This window comes from Primulina huaijiensis, chromosome 11 (genome assembly GCF_012295235.1).
Source record: "Primulina huaijiensis isolate GDHJ02 chromosome 11, ASM1229523v2, whole genome shotgun sequence".
Classification (NCBI taxonomy): domain Eukaryota; kingdom Viridiplantae; phylum Streptophyta; class Magnoliopsida; order Lamiales; family Gesneriaceae; genus Primulina; species Primulina huaijiensis.
In genome coordinates this window covers 2,614,662-2,641,167 of record NC_133316.1, presented here as the reverse complement: position 1 = coordinate 2,641,167, position 26,506 = coordinate 2,614,662, and the positions used below count along the sequence as shown (strand labels likewise).

At 35.2% G+C, this 26,506-nt stretch overlaps 4 protein-coding genes and 1 pseudogene across 5 annotated transcripts; 2 read left to right on the top strand and 3 right to left on the bottom strand.

Annotated features, from left to right (window-relative positions):
* The first annotated feature begins 195 nt into the window (after positions 1 to 195).
* LOC140988066 (chromatin remodeling protein SHL) lies at positions 196 to 4,549 on the top strand. The gene is made up of 5 exons (XM_073456957.1): positions 196 to 374; positions 594 to 939; positions 1,661 to 1,729; positions 3,608 to 3,743; positions 4,198 to 4,549. The coding sequence occupies exons 1-5, from the start codon at positions 302 to 304 to the stop codon at positions 4,222 to 4,224; spliced, it is 651 nt and encodes a 216-aa protein (XP_073313058.1). The 5' UTR covers positions 196 to 301; the 3' UTR covers positions 4,225 to 4,549.
* A 1,422-nt stretch (positions 4,550 to 5,971) lies between these two features.
* On the bottom strand, positions 5,972 to 11,424 carry LOC140987751 (uncharacterized). Its single transcript, XM_073456404.1, has 13 exons — positions 10,979 to 11,424; positions 9,585 to 9,694; positions 9,304 to 9,373; positions 8,920 to 9,064; positions 8,690 to 8,827; positions 8,099 to 8,238; positions 7,965 to 8,012; positions 7,671 to 7,781; positions 7,398 to 7,579; positions 7,207 to 7,320; positions 6,574 to 6,658; positions 6,392 to 6,497; positions 5,972 to 6,099 (listed from the first exon to the last, which is right to left on the bottom strand). The coding sequence occupies exons 1-13, from the start codon at positions 11,186 to 11,188 to the stop codon at positions 5,972 to 5,974; spliced, it is 1,587 nt and encodes a 528-aa protein (XP_073312505.1). The 5' UTR covers positions 11,189 to 11,424.
* A 4,912-nt stretch (positions 11,425 to 16,336) lies between these two features.
* LOC140987599 (B-box zinc finger protein 21-like) lies at positions 16,337 to 18,631 on the top strand. The gene is made up of 2 exons (XM_073456170.1): positions 16,337 to 17,448; positions 18,106 to 18,631. The coding sequence occupies exons 1-2, from the start codon at positions 17,263 to 17,265 to the stop codon at positions 18,628 to 18,630; spliced, it is 711 nt and encodes a 236-aa protein (XP_073312271.1). The 5' UTR covers positions 16,337 to 17,262; the 3' UTR covers position 18,631.
* Positions 18,632 to 19,555: 924 nt separating this feature from the next.
* On the bottom strand, positions 19,556 to 21,470 carry LOC140987600 (mitochondrial import inner membrane translocase subunit TIM14-1-like; annotated as a pseudogene).
* Positions 21,471 to 22,507: 1,037 nt separating this feature from the next.
* On the bottom strand, positions 22,508 to 25,944 carry LOC140988085 (protein IQ-DOMAIN 2-like). 2 transcript variants are annotated; one of them, XM_073456991.1, is made up of 6 exons: positions 25,664 to 25,944; positions 25,252 to 25,351; positions 24,850 to 25,155; positions 24,167 to 24,388; positions 23,588 to 23,707; positions 22,508 to 23,473 (listed from the first exon to the last, which is right to left on the bottom strand). In XM_073456991.1, the coding sequence occupies exons 2-6, from the start codon at positions 25,324 to 25,326 to the stop codon at positions 22,769 to 22,771; spliced, it is 1,428 nt and encodes a 475-aa protein (XP_073313092.1). In that variant the 5' UTR covers positions 25,327 to 25,351; positions 25,664 to 25,944; the 3' UTR covers positions 22,508 to 22,768. The 2 variants fall into 2 exon arrangements, with proteins under 2 accessions (XP_073313092.1, XP_073313091.1); XM_073456990.1 differs by having other exon boundaries at positions 25,252 to 25,356; positions 25,664 to 25,943.
* Positions 25,945 to 26,506: the final 562 nt, after the last annotated feature.

Sequence of the window (26,506 nt, the reverse complement as noted above, 5' to 3'; positions counted from 1 at the left end):
TTGACTAACGTGATTTACAAACTATTGATATTAGTTTGAAGATTTACCAAGTCGGTAATTAAATCTTGCATCCGTACATTTTTGTCCCAAATTGACCTCTAATCTTCTTTCAATTTCCAAAAATCCCAAAAATCAATCGTGACCGTTCAATTAAATCTAATGTACGAAGCATTAAAAACATATCTCCAGTATTATTAAAATTAAAGGAAAATAAAATTAAAAGCGTCGTTCTATCATTCTGCCTCGGCAATCTTCTTTACATGTACACTCTCCCCTCCGCTACTTCTCCGCCGCATCGGACATGACTAAACCCAAATCTGTGCGCCATACTCTCGATTCCATCACCGTCAAGCACATCGGGAAAACTATTCGCCGTTAGTTTTCTGATATTCCTCTGTTTATCATCTGAATTTGGTCTTAGCTGAGCTGCTTATCTGTCTGCTTCGTTCAATTTCAAATTGGAGCTGTTCTTGAATTGATCGGTTCAATTTTTTCGCGAATCGCAAGTCGTTAGCTCTGTTGTTTTTCTACCTTCGTGTGTGATGCCGAATTTGGTGTTACTTACTTGTACGGTTATTTGTTTGTTTGTCCAGCTGGCGACTGTGTTCTAATGAGACCTTCGGACACATCAAAGCCGTCGTACGTCGCGCGTGTGGAGAGGATCGAGGCGGACAGCCGCGGCGCGAATGTGAGGATCTATGTGAGATGGTATTACCGGCCGGAGGAGTCTATCGGAGGCCGGCGACAATTCCACAGCTTAAAAGAGGTGTTCTTGTCTGATCACTTTGATTATCAGAGCGTCGATACTGTTGAGGGGAAGTGCACGGTGCACAACTTCAAGAGCTACACTAAGCTTGATGCCGTTGGGAATGATGACTTCTTCTGCCGATTCGAGTACAATTCTTCTACCGGTGCCTTTAATCCCGACAGAGTTGCAGTGTAGGTTTATTCTTAGAATACATCTTGTTTTGCCTGAGTTAAACTGTTGAAATTAAGGGGCTCCTGGTGAATTTTATGTAAATTTGGACTGTATGTGAATCGAACGATAGTATTGGTTTCTTAGAATTGATATTGGAACACTTAAGTTAATGTTTTTAAAATTTATGTCATCACCTAATCTACGCTAGGGGAAGTTTTAGATATTTTGAATAACACCTGCTTTAATTTATAAAAAAAAATCGTTTTTGTTGAGAATCTATAATTCTTTTGGCTCGATTCTAAATCCATGCTGTAGTCATCACCTTATAATAAAGATTCTTAATAGGTCAGAAAGTTTCTTCTTTTGGCTGCTTTAAACGATTATCTGGTGTGAAAAAAGAAACAGGAGTGATAACTGGGAAGAGATAAATTTATATAGTTGACTCGTTGATTTTAATCATGAATTGAGCAACCGAAAATATACTTCAGGGGAGCAATTAGGATGGTTCAGCACCTCCAATCTTTACATTTGTCCAAAGTTATGGCTTTGTGTTGCTAAGTTCAATTGTACTGTGAGTAAAAACTTTGATTTCGGGGAATACTGGACTGCAATATTTATTTTCCTCTGTGCACTAAATAAGGTAGCATTTTTGGTTTCTAGTATGTTAGTTTTAGTTATCGATCCATGGCTCAGGTTTTTGCATTATTTTATTTCATTTCCCATCTCATTAAATGGATGCAGCTACTGTAAATGTGAGATGCCTTACAATCCTGACGATCTCATGGTTCAGTGTGAAGAGTGCAGTGATTGGTGAGTTCACATACTCCTCAGAATCAGTTGATGTTGGTTATTTGGCACACACTTGTATTATAATATGCTGACATGCTTCATGCAGTGGAGAGAGTCATGATACAACAATATTATTTATGTGGATCTTCCTTAAGCTTTTAGTGTCACATTCTACTTGTTTTAGCTTCAGTTATATTGTGTTGAGATAAAAACTTTATTGTATGCATTTCTGTAATGTTACGCTATTTTCAAAATGCACCAGTTCTTGTAAAACTGGTATATTGTTCTGCTATGCTGGTTCCTCTCCGTCTGGAATATGTTTGACGGGTTATGTCATCTCCATAGCTATATGGCAAGTTGTGTTCGTTTTTAAATGTTTCCAAAGTGAGACGTGCATGTACGTGTGTCTTGTATATACAGACAACATGTGTAGAATAGGAAATTATATGGAAACTAAATGTTTCCAAAATGAGATAAGTAGGTTGTACTAATAGAAAGTGCCTGTACCACGGGAGCATGGGGGTGACTTGCCGCACCTAAAGGCGAAGGAATTCGTTTCACTCCAGCTATGAGCTATGTATGTGTACTCTCTTTGTGCTTTGTGAAGTGACTATCTGATATTCCGAGAGCCGATTAGAAGGCGCAGTAATGTTTTTCCCCAATCTTAGTTTAGGCATGAAAAATTAGTTGACTGCTCTCTAACTTCATAGAGTAAGACTCTGTCTTATACCTGTTTAGATGAAGCTCTCGATTACTTTATTTCCAGTTATTCAGCTTTTGTCTCTTTTTTTAAGAGTTCACTTTCTGATTGACTCTCTTGGACATTAAATTTTTTGGTTGGCATCGCACTTTTTGATTATCCATTTTGGTCACGCCGTTACTTTTCCTATGAGCGTTTGATGTCTATCTAGTTTGTTCATTTCAAAGTTGTTTCATCATTTTACTCTCAGCTTTTTAATAAATTGTGGTTGAGCGACAGTAACTCCTGTTAGTTCCTAAGAAGCGTGCCTTTCCTAATTCACAAACAAATTTGTTGTCACATCCCATTCATAATGTAAGGAAAAAAACGAAAGAATAAGTATGATTGACAGTTTTAAACATATGACCTACGCAAATAAATCCTTGGCATCTCCATTAGGAATCGACGGTTTTTAACGTGAGTAAAATATAAATAGAGCTACTTTATGGTGGGGATGTAACTTGAAAGCTCTTAACAGATTGCATTGTTGTTTCCACCAGTTAATACATTCACGTGCATCCTCATCCACAAGGAAAATCCATCCCTCATAATATGTGGAAACAGGGTGTGCCCAATCAAGTACAAATATAATTCTCTGTTGCTCGCTGCTAAATATTGGGATTCCTGTGTATGACTTCTGAATTTGGGTATCGAACTGCATGGGACGAAAAGCTGTTTTTAAAAATTTTCAGAATATATGTGGGATCATAGAGGTAGATAATATATCTTGTGAAGCTCCTAAGCAATTCTTGGGATCCTGTTAGGTAATGGATTAACATAGTGTTTCTTCTAAGATTAACTGTTTTTTCCCCATAAGAAGACTCGAATATTCATTGTCTCAGACGTGAGGTGTTAAATTAGAAATTGGCTGAAGTGGAAATGCATATTTTTTTACCTTTAAGACCATGCTACAACCCTGTTTATTAGAGCTATCTTTGTTGCCGACTGGAATGGTGAACGCAAATTATTAACATATTTGTGTGGGGAAAGAATTTGGTCATAACATTAGATATTTATTGCATTGGACTGTAACAATAAAAAGTAAAAACTTATGCCATGGGAGCCAAAATTTGTTTCGAATTTAGTGCCTAAATTGAGAGGATCTATCATTTGATTGTTTCATACATGGCAGTGAAATAAGCATCCGTGATCTTGTTCAGGTTCCATCCAATTTGTATAGACATGACGCCTGAGGAAGCCAAAAGGCTTGACCACTTTTTCTGTCATAATTGTTCGTCCGAGGATCAGAAGAAATTACATAACTCTCATGTTTCTACCAGACATGCTGATGCAAAGGTAATTCAATCACTGCTGCAATCTTTGATCCCCTTGTAATTCTTGTTTTCAAAATCCAGTCTTGATTGATCTCGGCAGTTATGAATAATTAAACTTGAGGGTACAGCCTAGAGTGAACAAGATGAGGTTTATCTGGAGTGGAAGTTATAGACACTACCTCGTCTTGCCAGTAAAATACAGTTTGGGATGATTTCAAGTTAAAATGCAATCCATCTTAATTGCAAGATCATTTATTTTTTATTTTTTATTTTTTATTTTTTTTAATTGCAAGATCATTTGGATTCTGTAGGCGTAAAATAGTGAAATATTTTGCTCTTTGAAGTCGATAAAACCTATTTGTATTACTCATTCCCGGACAGACATCTTCTCAACATGCTTAGATCCTTGAATCTTACCTAATTATTGTGTTTGGGTTTTCTGCATTTTCAAATATGAGTTAATTTGGGTTTTTCAGGTGGATACAAAACGCCGCCGGAGGTGAGAAGATATTAATATGTATGTTCCCATAGGATGCAAACAAACACCAAGCAAGTGATGGCAATGTGTCTATCTTGTTAGAAAGACGGTTAAACTCTGTTCCCATTTGTGGGTGTGTGGTTGTGTGTAATTATGTTATGTAGATACTATCCCCCCACCCCATGGTCCTATTTCTCTTCTTAATCCATCTTTCAACTCCAATGAAGTCATAGATGAAGGGGTCTGTGTTGTGTAGTATGCTTTGTGATCTGTTGTTTCTATGTATTAGTTATTTATACAGCCAATGAGCAGCGCGTGTATATTTATGGATATTTGGGGTTCTTTTTCAAGTTCATGTTTAAGTTTCAGAATTTAGGATTTGAATCCGTTCTTAGGATTTGCCAGTATCGAATTTTATATCGGCTGTTATTATTGATCTCTCATCCCTGTTGTTTTATCTACGTAAATTCTTGTTTATGGTTACATAGAACAAATTTTCAGAATGTGGATTTATGACTGAGAAATCAATTAGCATAATTCTGAGGTGGACCAACGTATTTTGATAAAGTGATCGAGCTATTTCAAGTGTCAAAATCAACATTTCAAGTAATTAGATTGGATGTGAAATCTAAAGAATGGGATCTCGAAGGCACCGTTGGCTTCTGCGTGAGCCACTGATGTGTAAATCAAATTTCTTTCAGCTGGCAAGACTCCCGGGTGAGTACGGAGTGTCCTAACCGACAAAACTACGAATGAGTACAATGTTAGTAATCAGCGGTGTCCAATTATGATTTGGTTCAATTTTAGATAAAAATTATATTTTGTCAGTTGTCCAAAATTTCAAACCAAACCAAAACATGAAACTTTTATTACGAAATCATGAATTTCAGTTTGATTAGGTTTGATAACTAGTTTTAAGTTTCTTAGTGAATTAGTTCATAAAATATTGTAATTTAATAAAAACTAGTAATTAATTTATGACAAAAATTGAGTAAATATTTTATTTGATTGTGAGTATAATGATTATAAATAAAAATCATATATTAAAATACTAAGCAGGTTGCACAATTTTGCTGACTTGTAAAAAAGTAGGTTTTTAGGGTTGTATTCATGTTTATTTGAACTAAAATCTACAATAAATAAATTGCAATGTAATTGTATTGTTACAAAACTCTCTAATGTATAATACAAACTAAGAATCAAACATAAAATACATATATTCAAAAAAATCACACTAAATTAACAAAATTTATTACATGATTTTTTATGTTGATGTAATCGAATAAGTTTGGTTTGATTTATTTTTATTCAAGATTTGAACCGATCCAATTTTTAAGATTTGTCGTCTGAAAACCGAACCAAATCATGAGATTTGATTTGGTTTTATGATTTTGATTCAGTTTCTGAACATGCCCACCCTACCATAATTTGCTTAGCAGCACGCATAATCTTTAGTATTAATTTGTTCAAAGATTTAGCCGAGATGATTACGTAGGTCAGGCTCTAGTGTTCTTTAATCTGTAGGTTACTGCTAAGTTTTTACTATCCAATCCAACACTCCAAACCCCAGCACAGTCGACAGCTTCCGATAAGGCAATGCTAAGGTCTCTTGTGAGACGGTCTCACGAATCTTTATACGGGTCAACCCTACCGATATTCACAATAAAAAGTAATACTCTTATAATAAAAAGTAAAATTTTTCATGGATGACCAAAATAAGAGATCCGTCTCACCAAATATGACCCGTGAGATCGTCTCACACAAGTTTTTGCTTAAGTCAAAATACCGTTCATGAAATAAAACTGAAGACGTGAAAATGCAAGTAAACAGATGGCTGATGGCAGATCCAATATGGCGATTGCCGCCAGCTCATATGCAAAACTGTTACCAACGTTGATCACTAAAATTCCAGAAACAAAAAGAAAAGTATGTTTCACTGAGAAACAGAAAATATACAAACTAATTTTGCCATCCTTATTTGGGTTAAATTTTAATATTCCAGCGTAGTAATTCGTTATCCGTAGTCTTCATTTGAAACCTTTTCTTTTACTTTATATTCTACTTTCTAGTCCTACTATAGTGGTAGGAGATTTACTGCTGCATGAATATTAACGAATATTGAAGCGATAGGGTCATTTTCTTTGGGTGGTAAAAGAGTACAAAAGAAAAAGAATGGATAACTTTCTTTTAACCTGTCTTAGCTCTCTTCCAAACAATCAAAGTGCCGCCAAAATCAGAAGAAGCTAACAAATTCTCCCCATTATTCCAAGCAACGCCTATAGCTGGGAAACCATGACCCTGAAATTTTTAATTGATCATCAATATATGTATGTGGGTATGAAAACAGTAAAATCTAGAATAAGGTAAAAAAAACCTGTAATTTGTTAACACACGCGTGCCTTGGTCGAGTTAAATCGTAGAAGTAGACATTAGTATCCTCACTTCCAGCAACTACAATGGTGTGCAGATCAATCTCAGGAATCAGAAAGGTTAAGATCATTCAAATATGAAAATTTCTCAACAATAATGATTCAGCACTAATATTCACTTACACTAAGTACTACATCATCTGCTACCGATTAACAATATCTTTCCTCAAGGTTTTAATATTCGCTAGGCGCCAATCGGGCATCAGACCAACGCTTAGCGCCTGTATTTTCTAACCCCAGATGAGAACCACTGGTTCCAATCGTTAGCATCTCCTTCCCCAATCTACCACACTAAGGCCGCCTAGGCTGGCCGACTAGCATCTTTTCGGTGCGGTCGGCCGATGCCTAGCGCCTAGGCACCGTCTAGGAGGCTGCCTAGGACGATATTTAGAACACTATCTTTCCTACACGTACCATACTAGACAGTAGCCAATAGGAGATATTGTGTCAACATCCGTCAACACAAGACATTTGGCAAACAAGTCAGTATAAGCCATTAGACATACTTTCAGTTGGAATACAAGATAATGTAAAACCGAGGGTATGGATGTATGCATTTGTACCTATAGGCTATATATTCTCCTTTTTCGAGGGAAAGCAAAGGACAGAAAGAGGCACGAATACTATGCAAACGGGCAGACAATTTCAGCGCGCAGCGGAGGGTCAAATATCCTTGTATCTCCAAAGACACACTGCAGAAACAAAAAAGTGTTCAAGCAAAAACGAGATTCTAAAATTACATTGTGAAATCTGGAAAAATATATTTAACCTGAAGAAAGATAAACTTCCACCTTGAGAAAAAGTCAGTAACACTGGACCATTTGCGAGCAAGGAAAAGGTTCGGTACTGAACCGTAGCGACCGGAGACTTTTGTTTGCCACTGCTTCGATAGCGGTGAGACCGGGATAGAACACCAGTATGCGAATTCATTCTAACTGTGTCAACACATCCCTGTAGAGTCAGTTGAAGAGGGGGTGGTCTTAGAAAAGAAGATTAAAATAAGGTTATTTGCAGTATAAAATCAATGTAGCTGATGGTGTACCAGAGCATCGCCACAGGAGATAAGTTGACCCATGTGGTCATGATCCATAGCGGTAACGTCACTGTCGAAATTTGATTTATTGATCATTCTGCCAGCGCTAAAGTTGAACACCTAGAATGCGAGAATCTGGTAACACAGAATAGAATTATACTGTGGAAGTAAAATGCAACAAAAAGTGCTACTTTACTCCCAACATCGTAAGGGCTAGTCTTTCTCCAAAATTTTGCAACCATGGATGTGAAATTTTAAACAGACCAGAAAAAACATATTTAGTAAACAGACACAAAGCATTACCATGATCTCTTTATTTGAGTTGCCAACAGAGAGGAAATTATTGTTCACCTGCGCAAGTTAATAGTAATAATTGTTAGATATTTTGAATCTACCAGTAGTGAAATCGTTGGAATAGAATGTTATCATGTACTTACAGGATGAAAGCGAATACAAAGTTGTGAAGAAATTCCATAAATCACCCTCATGCAAAGCCCTTTTGATGTGTCCCATACTCGTACCGTTTTATCAATTGAGGAAGAAGCAATATACTGATTGTTTGCTGAGAAATCAAAATCTGAACAAGGAATACACTTTAGATCCAAATAATGCGAGAACACTTGGCAAACTTAAAGCACAAATGTTGATAGAATATCATAAGTAAATAACTTAACACAGCAGCAAGAATCAGCCTACCATAGGTGCACTGATAAAAGTATCAAGACAATTTACCTAGCCCCGGCCAACTCAAACTACAAGTTTTCATTTAATTTATAGTTAAATAAATAAATCAGCCACATTTCTCTATATAGTTGAAGCAAGATAATAGGACCGATATCCGTGTATCCTAGCCCAATACATTTAATTGCACACTATGATTTTCGTATTTTCTTTCCTCTATCTTAAAATTGTAAAATCTAATGCAAGTGATTTTTATAGAAGCTCCTGAAATATTTACGACAAACACAGAAGTAAAAAGAAACATAGAAGTGTAACAAGTTTATATAGTCAGTACCAGTTAATCCAACCTGTGACATCTTTTGTATGTCCTGTTAACTGCTTCAGAACTGATGGTGGTGTCAAGACAGTGCATACAGTCAAGCTTCCATCTGATGCTCCATAAGCAAGCAGATCAGAACTCATATGCCCGAACTTTATGACCGTAACTGTGAAGTTTAAAATATGTTCTTAAAGACATTTCAACAATGAAAATAAGCACTAGAAAAAAATAGAATTTTTGCTCTCTTAGAATTATTACCCATGGCCTTGCATTGGTCAAATATGCAGTGCATCCCTACAAATGAATACGCGGGTTCACCCTTTTTTCTGGGGCGCTCTATATCACTTGTATTAGAACTAAAACTTGTGCTGTGACTCAATGCTTGACTAGAACTTCGAAGATCCTGGAAATTTATGGACGGTAAAACTGATATAGGATAACATAGAACAAAAAAATGAGGATATTGATAAGCAACTAAGTTAACTTCTCCTTTTTTTAGTCTAATACTTGGCTCCAAGCCTCATTACTAACGTCTGAAGCATGGTGCGTGCCGATAATCTATCACTGATTCTATTAAAAATTTTGGTGCAAAAGATACTCATAGGACAGACTGAAATGACTCAATAGATGAATGTCCCATGCCCTGCTAATACTCCAGCTGCTCACATCAAACAAATGGGAGCGAGGCGGAGGAGATGATATCCATCGTCCGCTGATGCATCAACCAGTAAATTAACCTGATGTAAGAGTCATATGGAAGAAAAGCTTAAACAATAACCATTTATGAGGATGAAGCATGCTCATAAACTTACAAGCAACGTTTAGCTACAAAAAACACAAAATTACTGACATTGCATGGTATTTACAATGGTGAGCAAACACGGGTTAAAAACTCATTTGGTGAAAAGTTAGTGCGTACATACCTATCTCCTGGAGTGCTCGTTTGACTTGGTGTCTGCACACTGTCCCAATTTCTTGGCCTATTAATAAAATTACGGTAGGCGACGTAACCTTTTCCATTACATCTCCAGTTCTACAACAACCAACTACAGCATTTACTTATGGTGTGAAGAATTCACTCGCAAAATTAAATTTTTATATGGACAAAGAAACAAACAAAAATTTGTAAATAAAATATGAACATTTGATTATTCTAATTGTTATTTCAATGAAATAATTTCGGAAAATAGATTACGCACCGGCCACCGAGCAATAGTGTAAGGTCTGATATGGCGATTAGAATTCTAGATTACAATATCGCTTGGTTCCATCAAAAAATGACAAAGATAATTAAGTTCCGAAAGCGAGGAGAGCTTTCACACCGCCTGTTTAAGAGTATCAAGTTGGATACGCAGCAAGTAGGAAGCCTCAAGCATCAGGAATACCCTGGAATTATTAGCCTCCTAGAGGATCAATTCCAGCATACACTTGATTCAACATGAATCTTAACTAACTAATCAGTATGCATGTTTTCAAGATGTAGTTTTACCTATCACACTCAAAAGGATCAGACACAACCACGTCCAAATTTAAACTCCTAATCTAACTGAAACTATATGCTAAATATTGCAATCTATGCTGTAATTTGCGAAAATTGAAACGCATTTTGGCCAACAGACAATCTTTTAGGAAATCCAATGAAAACATCTAATTTCCAAATAGATACATTATTTGTTTGCATTTTATACGTATTTAGAGAGACACGCAACGAAAAATCTAGATTAGAAGTAGAGGTGTCAAAATCAGACACGACCCACCAACCCGACACGGTTTAACCCGAAAAAAATCAGGTTTGGGTTTGGGGTTTTCGGGTTCGGGTCAGATCGGGTTGGACCCGATAGATGACCCGAAAAAAACGATCAGGTTGGGTTGACCCGAAAATTTTATTTTTTTAAAAAAATATATAATTAATAAATATTGCATACATTTTTATATATTGTATTACTGAAAAAATATTTTTGTATATTTTATATCATAAATTTTCATAATTTAATATTTATTTTGAATATTTTTTATTTTTAAACAATTGTTTATTTGATTTAGTAAATATACTTTATTTTTTACAATTAGACTTCAAATTTAAATCATATATATGAGGGATATTTTGTTATTATGTGTTTAAATTAAAATATTATTTTTTTTAATTTTATTTAATTTTCTTTAAAAAATTAAAAACAATTCAAAATCGGGTTATACGGGTTGATCGGGTTGATTCGGGTTGAGAGTTTTCGGGTTGGATTCGAGTTGAGCAATTTTTTAATAGTACTATTGCTCGACCCGACCCACCCGAATTGACACCCCCTAATTAGAAGCATACCTTGCGGCTGAAAACACTGGATTTAGCCTTTTGATTGAGGAATAAGCGGCGAATTCCGATGTAATTGGGATCAGAGTCAGGCGGAGATGGTTGAAGCAAACAACTGAACAATTCTGGATCCAAACAGTTATTTTCTTTACTCTTTTCATTGTTTTCGGATCTCCGATCATTAACTTCCGGCCAGTTTCTGTTGACCGTTGGATCGGCCATTGCGATTAAGGTTCGTTCTCAAATACTATTCTTCATCGATCAGTGGAACGGAATTTGGCTAATGGAGATTCTGATTCAATTTTAAAGGAGGAAATTGGCGATTTGACCGTTCTTTTTCAGTTGCAAGCTTTGATCTTGAAGGAGGTTGCATCGCGCGCTTTAAAATTTGTACCCAGCGATAATATTGGACTCTGGATAAATCCCTTGGCTGGATTTCAGTTTCCAACTGAATTCCACCATGTTACGAGCATACGATTACTTTTAATGCCAGCTGCCTTGATATTATAAACTCAGGTCATAATAATTTAGTCCAAACAATTTATAGCACATATACATTGCTGAATTGATCTATGACCTATGCTAAGTCCAAAGAAGTACTCCAAAAGTAACTTACATCGTCTATGTATCATATTATGCGTGACTCCGATATGAAGTAGAAGAAACTAGAAAGTATTCCTCTCCCATATTTCCACATTTTGAATCTATGTATAATAAGCTGAATGAAAATCTAAAGATGGCTTGTGTCTATGTTTAGCTAGAAAATGAATGTGTACAACCTAAAAATTGATTCTATGACAGCCAAAGCATCAATATACCACCTAAGGTATGATCAAAATACAAATTTCACTAATCATCAAACATCAGCAGACATTCCAAGGCGTTTCAATCTATCCAAAAAGCCATTGATATGCACAACATTTTACCAAGCCAATCAATAAATATAACTTGTGCACTAGCTGCCAACTTATTCGACATTAAATCCCCAAAAGTATCAGCCAAAAAATCAGTGGAGATACCAAATCCAAAAAATTAACCATTTAGATGCAAAATTTTCACAAATTTATTAGTGATTCAAAAATCACCGCGCGGTTACGGTGACACATAACATTATCTACCCCTAGAGAAATCAATTCTCAAAGTGTATCAGGAAGAAGTAGGAACTTGTGTGAGATCTTAGCACAATCAACATCAAGACCAAGGCATGTAAAGATCCAAATATTATTCACATCAAGAACCAGATATCTCCATTCATATATCCACACAACAAACCAAACAAAACAGCAAACAACTTGATGGACCAAGATCACTGAACAAAACTCTGTGAAAATGTATCCATATTTGAATCCAATCATATGAATGATGAAATTAACTGCTTAACAACATATCTTTAAAAGTCAAAGATATCTGAATTAGAAATCTTCACTGAATTAGATTGTCAAATATCCATATTTTATATTCACATACCATAAGCACATCAACAACCGATAGAGGGAACAGATTAAGCAGTAGCAACATCAAATAAGAATAACCACTAATCCCAAGCTAACATACAGATTTCCCCCAATTAGATGTAGTAGTGCTGCACACCAAGGCCATGCTTTCCATACAAACATCCAGGCCTGTTGTGGTAATGCGGCAGCCTCTTCGATTTGCTGACGTTTGGTCCACCCCGCTTCCCCATCTTCCTTATCCTCTGCTTCCCGAATCTGTCCTTCAGTTTCCATGGAATCAACTCATCATCCACGTCGTCATCATCGTCGTCATCATCATCATCACCACCACCATCATCATTATACACATGAAGACTCATCACGTCTTCAACAGGAAAAAACACCATGGGCTGGGGTGACACCGAAAGCAACTGCATGGAGATGACGTCATCCAGATGCGAGACATCGCGCGAGTCTTCCTCTTCCTTGTGATCCTCCTCAATCTCGCCGCCGATTGCTTCGTCGCCCCTGCTGATGATGTCATCGCCGTCGAAGGAGTAGAGGTCGTCGTCGTCCGAGAGAGAAGGGCTGACGAGCTCCCAGGCGGCGAGGTCCTCGACGGCCTCGTAATGGTGGGTGGGTCTGGATCCTCCTCCGTTGTTCCTGGCCATGGATTTCCTCAAAATACTCAACATTTTTCGATTCTTCCGGGCTGGAACTTCTTGCGGTTTCTCGGTTTTCCCTGTTTCCCCCAGTTGTCAGCCTGTTACGGTCCGTTATGGAAAAGTGACTCAGAAATTCAATATACACCCTTACAGTACTTTAATTGCAATTACACCATTGTAATTTGTTGAAATCAATTTTTCGGTATTTTTTGTAATTGTTTAAACTTTATTGATGATATAATTTGGTGAAGTTCGAAAAACCAAAATGGCCATATCAGTAATGAGTTGGTCTCTTGTGAGACGGTCTCACGAATCTTTATCTGTTAGACGGGTCAACCCTACCGATATTCACAATAAAAAGTAATACTCTTAGCATAAAAAGTAATACTTTTTCATGGAAAACTCAAATAAGAGATATGTCTCACAAAATACGACCCTTGAGATCGTCTCACAGAAATTTTTGTCATCAGCAATTGTATAATATTGGAAAAATGTATATGATTATTCCTGTTAATTTGTATTTTTCCAAATATTTGATACTACTTTGAACAATTTTTTTGTTTTATAAGATATTTACAATAAGATATATATATATATATATATATATANATGATAGTAACCATCTAGAAAGGACACCATTTTTTTTTCCAACGTTGCCCTTATATGATACTAATATTACACTTTTGTTTTTTGTTTTTTTTAAATTTCAACATATATTTTTATTTTTATTATTTCAACAGATCAAATATCAATTTAGTCTCTCTATAATTTGTCAAATTTCATTTTAGTCTAACGATAATAATAAAAAAAAAAGCTGAAAAAAAAGGGTGAAAAAGGTTTTTTGAAACGAAAAATAAATAGGGATATATTTGGTTTTATTGTGGGGAAAAAATAGATTTGAAAATAGTTGAAATTTAATTAATGTAGAAATCAACAACGCAAGTCGTAATTGTCAATTCTTCATATATGAAATTAATACAAACTTCATGGAGGACTATTTAATTTCCTATTTTTTGATTTGTCAATGCTCCATCTAAAATAATTATCGACATATCTCAATATCATTAGATATTTATTATACTACACTATATAGATAGTGTTAATTCTTCCACCAATGTTTCTAGAATTTTAGTCACGACTAATCTCTGTTAATTTGTGCCTAATCCCTTCTGATTTTAAAGTTTCCTTAACATGCCCCCTCAGAGTGGGTTGTGGAGGTAATGAAACACCTAATTTGTAGCAAAAGTTACTGAATAGGTTCTTAGGCAGAGGCATCGTGAATATGTCAGTTGGTTGAGACGAAAAAGCAATGTATCGAGTAATCAACATCGTGAATGTGTCAGTTGGTTGAGACGAAAAAACAATGTATCGAGTAATCAAAGTCCCTATAGCAATTTTTTACCGGACAAAATGATAATCGATTTTAATGTGTTAAGTTCTAGCGTTAAAAATAGAATTTATGAACATACTAAGAGCGCTGATGTTGTCACAAAATAATTGAGATGGTTGAGGAAGAGAGATGGCAATATCACGCAATAATGAAATGTCACGACTAATCTATGTCAACTTACATATAATTCCTTCTGATTGTAATGTTTCCTTAACAGCCCCATAAAGGGCCTCAAGATTTTTATTAGGATGTCTGTGTGTTTTTTTTTTTTTTTTTTTTTTTTTTTTTTTTTTTTTTTTNCAAACATTATGGTATATTTTTATACAAATTGTGGCTCATTCTGTATATAAAATAAATAGACTTTTAATTTTAAACTCGATCGACAATACAAACACAAATTCTGAGACCACATAGACATGTTAAAACGGGTTGGCAGGGCGGACCAGCCCGCCACCCACCGCAACCTGTCATTAGGTTGGGCGGGCCAGCCTGCCATTTTGACGGGCCTTTAAATGGCCAACCCTGCCCAACCCACCTTGGGCCGCAGGTTAGACGGGCCGACCCGCTTATTTTTTTAAGAAAAAATGCTACACAATATCACAGTAAATATAGAAGAAAAATATATTTCAATCAAATAGTTTCATAAAATACTTAAAAACATCGAAATAAGAAGTTAAGAAAGCATACAACAAAATGCATAAAAGATAAAATGCTTAAACCAAACATGAAAAGATTAAGCAAATACTATAAAGTCAATTTTCATTAAATTTCATTCAATCTTGATATTCTACATTAGCATAGAGATTCAGAATTTACCAGAGTGACTAATAGAGGAGAGGCGTAGGAGAAAAATAAAGAAGAAATAAGATAAGAGAGTCATGGAGGCGCAGAAGACTTATTCTAATTTTTATATAAAACTTAAAAATATAAAATTCTACCCTAATTTGGCGGGCCAGCCCACCTCATTTAAACACATCCCGTCTTGGCCCGCAACCCAACGATCTGCTATTTTATCAACCTAACCCGCTCAATTTTTATAGCGGAGCGGACTGGCCCGACAAGCTTGACTCAATTTGACAAATCTAGGACCACATATACATATAAAGTAATAGATTTTTACATTGTTAAATCAATTCCAAAATTATAAATTCTTAATTAAGAACTCCTCTTTCCACCTTTCATATCATCGTCTACAATTTCTTTCTCCCTTGATCTCTCACCCACATGTAGGCCATCTAAATGTTCTTTAAATTTTTTTATGTTGCTATTCCCTTTTATATTTCGTTAGATTTTTATTTTTTAGACAAACAAATCCTGCCAGCCCAAATATATTTGAGGCACACTAGGTTAAAATCATTAACTCAGAAGAATCAGGTGGTTTGAGGACTTGGTCCGCACATGATTGAGGAAGTTGAGCCATGATATACGACCAAAGAAAGTGGAAGATGGATGAAACCGTCCGGAGGAATGAACAAAAGCAGATGGAAGATCATTAAAAAACTCTCAATAATTTCATCAACAATTAACTCAAAATTACAGTACACATTCTCTGCAAATTCTAGCCATTTTAGCTCATCTCATATCGCATCTTTTCTAGTTTCATTATCGTAAATTCTTTAGTTTTGGTATATCCCTTCAGTTTTTCTAATTCTAGTTGTAAAATGTCATTTCAATTCATAATTAGATCAGATTTTGTTCATAGATTTCTTCCGCGATTTTCAACATATTCTTCACTTTATGGCTTACCAAAATAGTTAGAACTAACAACCGAATCGGAATCCACATCGCTTGAATGTAAAAGTAAGATTATTCACAAATTTGACCAGACACGTCATCTCAATTTTTATGTACAAACACAATTTCTCCAATAATATTTAAAAAAAAAACTCATATTTGGATTAATAACAGAGTAATTTCATGCATAACTTTTTAAAATTAAAATTCTTATATATTAATTAATTGAATCAATTAAATTTCAAATTTTGTTCATAAATATAATGCACCGACACGACCCAAGTTAAATATTTGGGCGTCCCAAACATAAAATGTACAGGGAACAAAATTGGATAGTGTGCATGTACATTACCCAATGCAAAATCAAAGTATGGTTCAATAAATGAACAAAATAAAAGACCATCCAATCCTGTACAGCCATACTCCCATCCCATTCCACTGCCAAACAAACCAACATTAAGAATGAAAGGCTTTTGTCATAAATATCAAATATGTAGCTGTTTCCCCTACACTCTATATAAGCCAACTTGATCTTTTCCCTACAGAACTATAACAAGATCGTATATGGGTATAATTATCTATCGAAGCTGATTCCTTTGCTCATCTTTAACCCTACAAATGTCGATCATGCGGTTAAAAACACCATCTCACATTTTGATCGAAAATAAAGTCTTGATATTTACGTAAACGCCTAGACTAATCGGCCATGTCGGGCCTCAAATTATTTATTTAACTCAAGTGGCAAACTCTATATTCTCTCCTAACAAATGGTATCACCCAAGATTTTGTTGGAATCGTAGTTATTAACAGAGAAGCTGACTGTATCTTCTGGACTGGTCCACTCTTACAACCACCCAAGTGGGAGATATACCCAATTTGCATGAGCTTTTTCAAGAACTTTCTTTCTTATATTCAATTACCACTGATCTTAATATCTCTTAGTTGTGCTTTTCCAACCCATATGCCCCCATAAAAGTTCGACCAACCATCACTTTATATCTCTTAACAATACATCACAAATTCACAACGTACCCAAGATATTATCCACACCAAAAACAGACACAGTGGAAAACAATGAAGATTCTATGTTATATTTGCCGGAAAGAAGAAGCCTCTGTTTTTTGCCCTGCGGATGAGGCTTCCCTGTGTCAAAACTGCGATATTCGAGTCCACAGAGCCAATAAACTAGCCGAAAAACACACTAGGTTCTCTCTTCTCCATCCTCAGTTTCAAGACTCACCATTATGTGACATATGCCAGGTAACAAATGTGCACATGTTTCATACTTTATAGCGTCCCATCATTTCATCCAAAAATTTTACACTTGAGAAAATAGATGATAATCACATTGTTAGTCTATAATGTTTTCCGTTAACTGGTTTTGGTTAGCATGCTTAGCAAATTACATTTTCAGTCTCTTTGACTTTTGAAAACACAACTAATCTGATAGCATAATTTTACATTGAGAATCATACCCACACTTAAAGTTTGCCAGAGAAAGAGAGGATATTCTCCCAAATCAGAAATATATTTCCTCCTGAATTTGCTTGCTATTATGTAGGAAATTGGAAATAGTTTCGGAGAATATCTCTTCTTCTTGGGCAATAGCAGTCAGTCATGGTTTTGAGGTAAAATTAGAGGAAAAATCAAACTCAAAGGTTCAATTCAAGGAAAATAAAAGACGGTGGCACGTGTGATGCGTGCTACATTTTTTGATAAGAGTGTATAGAGAGTACCCAAAAAAAGACTAGATATAGTTTTTTTTTAAGTTGAGGGACCAAATCTACTAACCATTAAACATGGACGACAAAATATACTGAAATGACAAGTTTTAGGGACAAAAATGTAAATATCCCGAAAATAAAACAAGCTAGTTAAGTTAATATCTTCCCAAATTTTCTTGATTGGTTTTCACAGGAAAAGAGAGCACTATTCTTCTGTCAAGAAGACAGAGCGTTACTTTGCAAAGAGTGTGATAGTTCAATACACAAAGCCAATGAACATACAAAAAAGCACAATAGATTTCTACTTACCGGGGTTAAGCTTTCTGCAGCTGCTGCTTCATTTAATGTGCAAGCCTCATCCAGCGAATCAGGATCAGAAACAAAGATGAAGAATTCCATAGCATGTAAAACTAATTTCCAGTCAAATTTGATGACCAACTGCTCAGAATCATCATCAAATCCTTGGGGAGATAACAATGAGTCAAGCAAAGCCGCGAGCCAAGTTTCGACCAGTAGCAGAACAGATTATTTAATGGAGACTTTACCCAGTTGGCATGTTGAAGATTTGATGGATACTTCTTCTCATTATGGTTTCTGCAAGGTTTGTAGCATGTTTCTCGATTTTTTGTTTTTATATTTACCAATCCTCAGTTCCTCACTAAGTAAGAGACTTAACCATCATTACTTGGAGGAGCAAAGGAATTCAAATGGCTCGTGAGCTTTTCAAATCAACAACAATGATATTCAATTTATATTCAAAATTATCTACCTCAATCTAATTGTTTTTTGTGTGTGCGTGCATTTATAAAAATGTTTAAATTCAACGAGCTTGCAACCTCAAGCTATAATTCAAGCTTCTACATGATAGAAATTAAGTTCATACCAAACTAATCTCAGTAGAATTCGAGCTCTAATTAAAACCAAAATTATTTCAAATTTCGAGATTCAATGCTGCTAAAAAATTCATGCTCGAGCATGAATATGAATATGCCAGTAGTATTTGAGTATCTACATCCTTAGTAACTAACAAGATTAGATATGTAAAAAAACTCAACTTCAGATAACCACTTACATTTTATCGTGTGTCGAGTGCACAAATTATGTGTTGAAGTGCTAATATATGATACTGAAGTCCAAGAAATTAATATACTAGCAGGAAAAAATATTTATCCTCACTTGTTTATAATGTTACAAAAACCTTCTATTAAAGTGCTCGTACACTAATTTTGGAGTTAATTGCAGATTTATGACCAGATGTCCCTCTTTACAAACGAAGAATTTGAAGGAAATTTTGATGCTTTTGCATCCAAAGATTATACTCCAGCTCAAGAACAAAGTTTGACTGGAGTCCCTGAGAAAAAGAAAGTGGTGAAATGTAGTAGTAGTAGTAAATGGTGTGAAGAAGGTAGCATTAGGATTGAAAGTGATTAATCTACTGCTCCTGACAGTTCTGAAAACAACAAAAAATTCACTACAATATATTTGAATTGAAATATCTCCCATTTTTTGACCTGCAAATGAAGGTTCTTACCTGTATACTTCATAAAGAACCTCAACTTGGATGGTAGAAACCATCTTATGATACTACTTTTCATGCAATATAGCCTCCTTCAAACATGTGGAGTTGCTCATAAGAAATCCAATAAAAACAATATAATTCTTCCATCTTTCCTCCCATAACACAAATCCAGTACACTATGCTCCTTGAAAATAAAGCATGACTACAACAAACAATGCACACTCACAGCAATTTAAGGAATTATTAAAATGTAGATTTCTTCAAAATTGAGGAGAAGATGTTATCGGATCATCAATCTGTGATGATTAGCTTTTTAGTTGATCATGCTCAATTTCAAAACTCATAAAAATTGGCAAAAATCTCGGTCGATTTTAGAAAGCAGAATCGCTGTTTCTGCTCTTTCCAAGAATAATGCCTTTAGCTTCGTTAATTTTAGAAGCAAGATATGGCTCCCACCTGCATCAGGATGGTTTGCTACCATCACCCGTCTGTGCGCCTCCTTAACCTTATCTGCTGGAGTGCTTTCCCTGAATCAAGTTAAAATGATGTTAAAAATGAAAAAAAAAAATATCACACATGATCCTGTTAATATTAGGCAGTCATTGGTAAATTCGTATTTTATGGAACCTAGAGCAAATAAAAGGTCGAACATGAATCAAAAGCTTTAAAGTCAACGATAAAAACGCCCATCAATTATTAACCAACTTGGGATGCGGCATACAGTAACATAAACGGGTATAAAATAGAGATCTAATTTGGTGATAGTTAATTGCCAAAATCAACATACTTGTGAAATCTAAGTACAAAATCAATGAAGGTTTTGAATCACCTGACTCCAAGAATAAGAGCCGCTTCCCTCCTGGTCATTGTTGGCTGGAAACCTCCTTCATAAAATTTACGCATTCTAACGGTTGGCGACCTTGCCTTGAATGCTTGCCAGGCTTGAATTCCATATCTACCAGTATAAGCAGTAGCAGCGACGGCTATTCCTACTATAAAGGGTGAAGTCTGCCTCGAATTTCAACTTTCGATTTTTTATAATGTGTATTTATAACTTCAAACAACAATAAAAGCAATCGCTATAGATAACTGATCTATCTATTTACAAGTGATAAAGTCATGCAATTGATGATGAAGTAAAGCAGAGTGATACGATCCTGACAGAGAATGATGAGCAAATTAATGGAGGATTACTCGCGCATTTTATAACTGAAGATCGTATGATAAGCAATTACAATTTCTCAGTAAAGATGTTGAAAGACAAATGCTTGCACATTTAAAATGGAAAAACCAAATCAAGATCCAAGACTGATTTCATTATTAGCGGGCTGGCTTTTCTCATCCTAACATAAATAGGCAGTTCTCATCATTCACACTTCTTAGAGATTAAAAAATTTACTCCCTCGGGAGTTGCATCAATATCATCATTTCATGGTATCAGACAACAGAAAATGGCATAGTTCTATAATTAATTCCCATTCATTAATTTAATGCCTATACTCCAGAAGCAACCAAGATTCTACATCAAAACGGGTGTAAAACAACTTTTTTTAGACAAATCCGCATGTAACTTCTAAACGCTACAAATCAAGTATGCAATAAGAAAATAAAACAAAAGAAGCACTTGCATTCATGAAATGGAGAATGGGAAAACACGGAATGCTTCTCAGTACCCCATTCTTACATTCACAATCCTTAAACAAAAATTATATTAATTCAGTGCCGCCAAAATAGTAAAATGGGCGGCATGTATTGATACAATCACAGCGATTGTCCACTAAATTCGGATGTAAATTATGGTGGATAAAGAATTTCAACGGCACTCACCATTTTTACACGAAGATGACTCAGTTTTGAACGTTCAACGCGGTGTGATATCCTCTTCCTTAGTTCAGACACGCTGCCGAGTTGCCCTTTAAATACTCCACTGCAGAGCTCCCGACTTAAACAATCAGGGTTTGTAACTTTGCAGTCATCATCTTTCCTAGATTTGATTATCGTTTGGGAAAACAAAACTAGTGATAAAATCTTATATCCAAAAGTTCATATATTAAAGTCAATAATTACAAAAAAAGTTAACATCTAATTTCCTTTTTATTGAAATATAACATACTTTGAAATGGTTAATATATTTAAATAGAAAAAAATTATAATATTATCCCGATAAGTTGACATGTTTTGATTTTTATTCATATAATTTGTCAAAGTTTGGTTTTAATCCAATAATTTGGATTTTTTTTTTGTTTTTGTCTTTTTTTCCTCAAAAACACTAAATCAACCGATTATTACTTATTTGACAATGATGTTCTCATATGTGGCCTCATATGAAAAGAATAAAGTTATATTTCACATATTAAAATGTACCTAAACAAAAATAATAGAAAACGACAAACTTTTTTCCCCTTATTTTATAATATTTGGGGTTGTTTTGATTTGTTTTTCTTTTTTTAGCCGAGATGAAATTCAATATATATAATATAGACTTTATTCTCACCTCATAAGTCATGTAAGGGAGTACAATACCAAATAATTCTATTGAAAAAAATGACCAAATTTTTTTAAAAAAGATCAAATTACTAGATGAAAATTAAATTTTCATAAGTCGCATTTCATGACTAAAGCTCAAACAATATCAATTTACAAGATTAAAATTACAATTTTCCATATTTAAATACATTAATTATTTTCAAATTTTATAATCATTGTAAAATTTGCTTTTAAATTATTTTTAAAATAATGTGAAAATACAAATGGATCTTTATATTGGACAATAGAGTATATCATTTTGTCCAAAAGTTAGTATCATTAAATGGACCACATAAATATTTCAATTTCTTTGCTAACATATAATAATATATATAAATACGTTCCATTACACTTGTTGTATGACAGCAAGTGTTCGATTTTCGATTATTCCGCCTCGCTTGATATAATTTTCATGAAATTCGATTTGAATAGTTTGATTTTTATAAAAATTTCATCCAGTTCGGTAAGATAATTGAATTCAATCGATAAACAAGTCACGTCAATAGAGTAGAAGTATAAAATTCTTAACTAAAAGTGTAAAAGAAACATGTAAGCAAACGACAATCACAAGATTCACTCAAAGCATAATAATTATGTCCTCTACGATTATTTATCAATATAACAATCTTGATAACAGTAACAGAAGGAAGCCAAAAAAAAATTATGAGTAACAAATGTATAGCAAGACTCACTCAAGACTGAACAAAATCAACCCCAAACAAAGCGCACAAATCAATGAAAAAATAAATAATTCAAGTATGGAACTTCACAAATGAAATTGACCTCTTCATTCTCATGAAATGTGATTTAATTAATTGATAACTTCATCCACATTATTGTCACCGATGGAGCTAGTGTCGATTTTCCAGGGCCCTGACTGCCTCCCCTGTCTGGCAGGCGAAGGTGGATAGGAAAGCCGCTTCTTGACAGTTCCGGTTGAACCCTTTTCAGGTGTGCTGCCATTGTCGATTCCTAATGGACTTGGGAGCTTCGACTTAGCTTTTGCTGACTTAGTGGATGCCATGTAACTCGGAACAGACATAGAACTTGCCAAGCTCTCATCGTCCCTAATCGTTGAACCAGCAATACTATGCCTCCTGTTTCTCTCTGATTGTGCACTTATATTACTTTTTGAATCGTCGTCTTGAGTTATTGAACTGACTTCCGGGCTTGCAGATTTCACCTTTCTTGCAGTTATTGAAGACTTAATGGCCTTTGAAGGGGGTGTGGCAGGGGACTGGCGGCTAGAAGGCGGTTTTTTGTTGGATGGAGAAGATGGATTTTCAGGATTTAGCTGATGACGGGCAAAAGATTTAGTAATTTCTCCTCCTGGAGCAGTTCCAGGATTAGCACTTTTGATGGATAAATTATCCGTATTAAGATCTTTATCCAGCGAGCTTTGTGTCTCCGATGGCCGATCAGCCATCCATCGTTCTAACCAGCTCCAACCCCAGTGAGGATTAGTCGGGTCCATGAAAAGCAAGTTCGAAGACTTTGCCGATTTCTTCCACGTTTGCTGTTTTCAGTTTAAATGTAGACAATTGAAAACGATCGATTAAACATCAAGAGAAGGGTATATTTTTTAATGTTCATACCGTTTCAATGTATATACCAATAAAGACTCAATTACCTGATGAGTGTATGAATAAGCTAGTGCTCTTTCTCGCCTCATTGTTGCTTCGTACTTCTGAAGCAAGCTCGCCTCGATTTGCTCTTTAGACTGCAAACTGTCATCCCAGTCCTCTCCCATCTGTAAATGAAGCCTCGAAATAAAAACTCGTTGATAATCAAATGACCGGATAAATAAAGCTAGCTAGTCAATGTACAGATTTAGGAACATGACCCAAGAAAAAAGAACTAAAACAATAACCAACGAGCTAATTCGCTACACATTAATCCATAACAGAAAGCTAACTTTAGCTTCATTCTTATCATAGGACCGAGAAGTGTTTGTTAATTAATAATACTGCTCCTATTTTACAGCATTCAGCAGTCCCAGTTCTACGCTTTGAATACTGCGCCACGCTTGACAGCAGGACAATTGTACTTCCCAAAAAGACCTCCCCATAATTGCGTCGATTTGCAAATGGGAAATAACAAATGATCTTAACTATTATGCCAATCATAAAAAGAAACTACAGCAGCAGGAGGTGCAAGTTCCTGCACACTTGTTTATAAAGAAAATGCTTGCATTACTAAGAGAACTAACTCTCAAGCTCTCCAGTTCTGTAGCACGTTTCTGTAAGAGCTGTCTCTGAAGTGCTCGATTCTCCTCTAACATTCTGAGTCTTCTTGTTTGAATCTGAGACTGCACACGAGATAAACTTTGTATGCATTTTAGTGTGTTTGCAGTTTGGCGTTTCACAATCGGTCCATCAACAAGTGATTTCAGTCTCACAAGCCCTCTTAGAGCTCTCAGTGCCCTCCTCGCCTGAAAAATAAAAAGACCAAAAAACTTTCATGGTATACTGCGTCTCCACCGTGATGAACAACGATTCTTTTGAGTAAGATAAAATAAAAATGAAATGAAGTATAAATGATGATTACACAATAATACTATCAGTGAATCAGAATAATTTTCTAGGACCATCATGATATGATTAATAGGAACACCTGAATGTGTGACGTTGATATCGCTGAGTAATTTGGTACATTGAATGTACTAACAAAATTTATATCTATATCTATAACAACAAAAATATCAAAGGCTCGTACTTCAGGTCTGGAGTAAATTAATCCCAATTTCTATATGAAAATGAAACCATTTTCAGCCTCCTTGCCGTTGCCGGCACCACCCACTTTAGATCTTATGGTTAAGGCTAAATCAACTTCACTTTGAACTACTCTCGAGAGTATATCCATATCCCGTCAGTAACCAATAAACTACCATACCAGATAACCACGGAATGCGGTCTGAACTTTGATTGCTGCCACTTCCTCCTCGGATTTTCCTGAAAACCGTGTCACTATTCGGGGCTGGACAACCTCTTCAGCTGCTACATCTTCAACATCAGCTGATGAATTGACCGAGACAGTATAAGCATTGTTTGACGGTTCATTCTCCGTCTCTGTTGGCTTCACATCTTCCAATTGCGGAAGAGGGTGAGGATAAGATGCTTCAATGGTCTCGGGGATCGGAGAACTCGATCCCAGTGGCTTTTCTTTCCCGAACCAATTTCGCTTTGACTTATTTCCACTCTGAATCCAGAAACCAGAACAGAAGTTAATGGAAACAACCAAATCTAATCGTCAAAGTTTTGTCACAATACACTGAATCCAATTTTCTTTGCGCACCTTAGCTTTCTTTTCCTCAGAATCTGAGCTTAGGGCCTTCTTCACCGACAGAAACCAACCTTTTGTCTTGCCCATCTTTACTTACTATTCCTCAATCTGTCTACTCTGTAAACGAAGAAACCAATTTATTTTCAAGATTTCATCTCTCCCACGGGACAAGATCATACTTGTAAGAACACAAGAACCTTGATAAGCAATTCAAATAACCAAACAACATTAGTAAATGACAATTCTTTATAACATTTGAATCCCTTAAAAAACAAGCATTCAATATGCAACGCCGCAAAGCCAGAAAGATGAATTTTTCATAAACAAAAACTCAAATTTCTTGGAAAAAAATATGGGATTCATGAATTTTACACCAAGAACCTTGCTTTATTAAAATCTCAAGAAAATAAAGGCCAAAAATCACCTGAAATTTTAGCTGCTCAGATCTCATACAATTGCCGCATCCTCCCAACACATACAGCCGATTGAAGTATCAGTTCACATTCCAACTCAAAAAATCAATCAAGAAAAATAAAAAAGATAAGAAATTGGACTGTTCCGCTCTTTGTCTAACGACCCGTTTGAGTACACGAATTTGGGAAAGTGCGTTCAAGATTGGAACCAGATCTTGGCCAACTGAACAATTTCATTGGAGGAAGAACATCTAGTTTCGCAAAACAGTGGCCCACGTTTACATAATAATACAGGACAGCCAATTTATTGCTTTTAATACCCACATTATTGCTTGTTAATGGCCCCTTTCTTTAATTTTTTTCCATGTTTCGGTTACATGCCAAATTATTTCTTAGTTTGTCCTAAAAGAAACTCTCGTTTTTTCATTAAATTCTAGGACTGGATTAACATAGTTTTAGCTTAAATTATTCAAGTTGTGTTTAGTATTGCAGACATTAGTTTAGGCATAGGTTAATATGGTAAATTGATGCTCTAAAGTCTAAACTTCTATCTTTGGAGAGGGACAAATGGAATGATATTTACATATTTAGGACAAAAAATAAAATAAAATAAAATAAAATTATAGAGAGATAGTTGTTGGGTTTAGGCGTTTAGCTCCAACTTCCATTTTTCTCACTATACCTATTTATACACAGGAAATAAATAATTGCGGCATTATCAAATATTTAAAATTCAGAAGTCACTTCCATTATACATATTTGATAACTTTCACTATGTCAATAGTATATTTTTTAAAATCAATTTTGACAAAAAGATTTCATATCATATAGAAGGTAATTAATACGAGAAAATA

Bases quoted from the DNA above. Each gene is read 5' to 3' on its own strand.
- LOC140988066 (XM_073456957.1), top strand. From the start codon at position 302: ATGACTAAACCCAAATCTGTGCGCCATACTCTCGATTCCATCACCGTC. The intron at 375-593 runs GTTAGTTTTCTG...TTGTTTGTCCAG, and splicing joins CATCGGGAAAACTATTCGCC to CTGGCGACTGTGTTCTAATG. The intron at 940-1,660 runs GTAGGTTTATTC...AAATGGATGCAG, and splicing joins AATCCCGACAGAGTTGCAGT to CTACTGTAAATGTGAGATGC.
- LOC140987751 (XM_073456404.1), bottom strand. From the start codon at position 11,188: ATGGCCGATCCAACGGTCAACAGAAACTGGCCGGAAGTTAATGATCGG. The intron at 7,580-7,670 runs GTACACCATCAG...CTGACTCTACAG, and splicing joins TCTCCTGTGGCGATGCTCTG to GGATGTGTTGACACAGTTAG. The intron at 7,321-7,397 runs GTTAAATATATT...TTGTTTCTGCAG, and splicing joins GGAAGTTTATCTTTCTTCAG to TGTGTCTTTGGAGATACAAG.
- LOC140987599 (XM_073456170.1), top strand. From the start codon at position 17,263: ATGAAGATTCTATGTTATATTTGCCGGAAAGAAGAAGCCTCTGTTTTT. The intron at 17,449-18,105 runs GTAACAAATGTG...TGGTTTTCACAG, and splicing joins CATTATGTGACATATGCCAG to GAAAAGAGAGCACTATTCTT.
- LOC140988085 (XM_073456991.1), bottom strand. From the start codon at position 25,326: ATGGGCAAGACAAAAGGTTGGTTTCTGTCGGTGAAGAAGGCCCTAAGC. The intron at 25,156-25,251 runs GTGCGCAAAGAA...TTCTGGATTCAG, and splicing joins CTGAGGAAAAGAAAGCTAAG to AGTGGAAATAAGTCAAAGCG. The intron at 24,389-24,849 runs GTATGGTAGTTT...TTTATTTTTCAG, and splicing joins CCGCATTCCGTGGTTATCTG to GCGAGGAGGGCACTGAGAGC.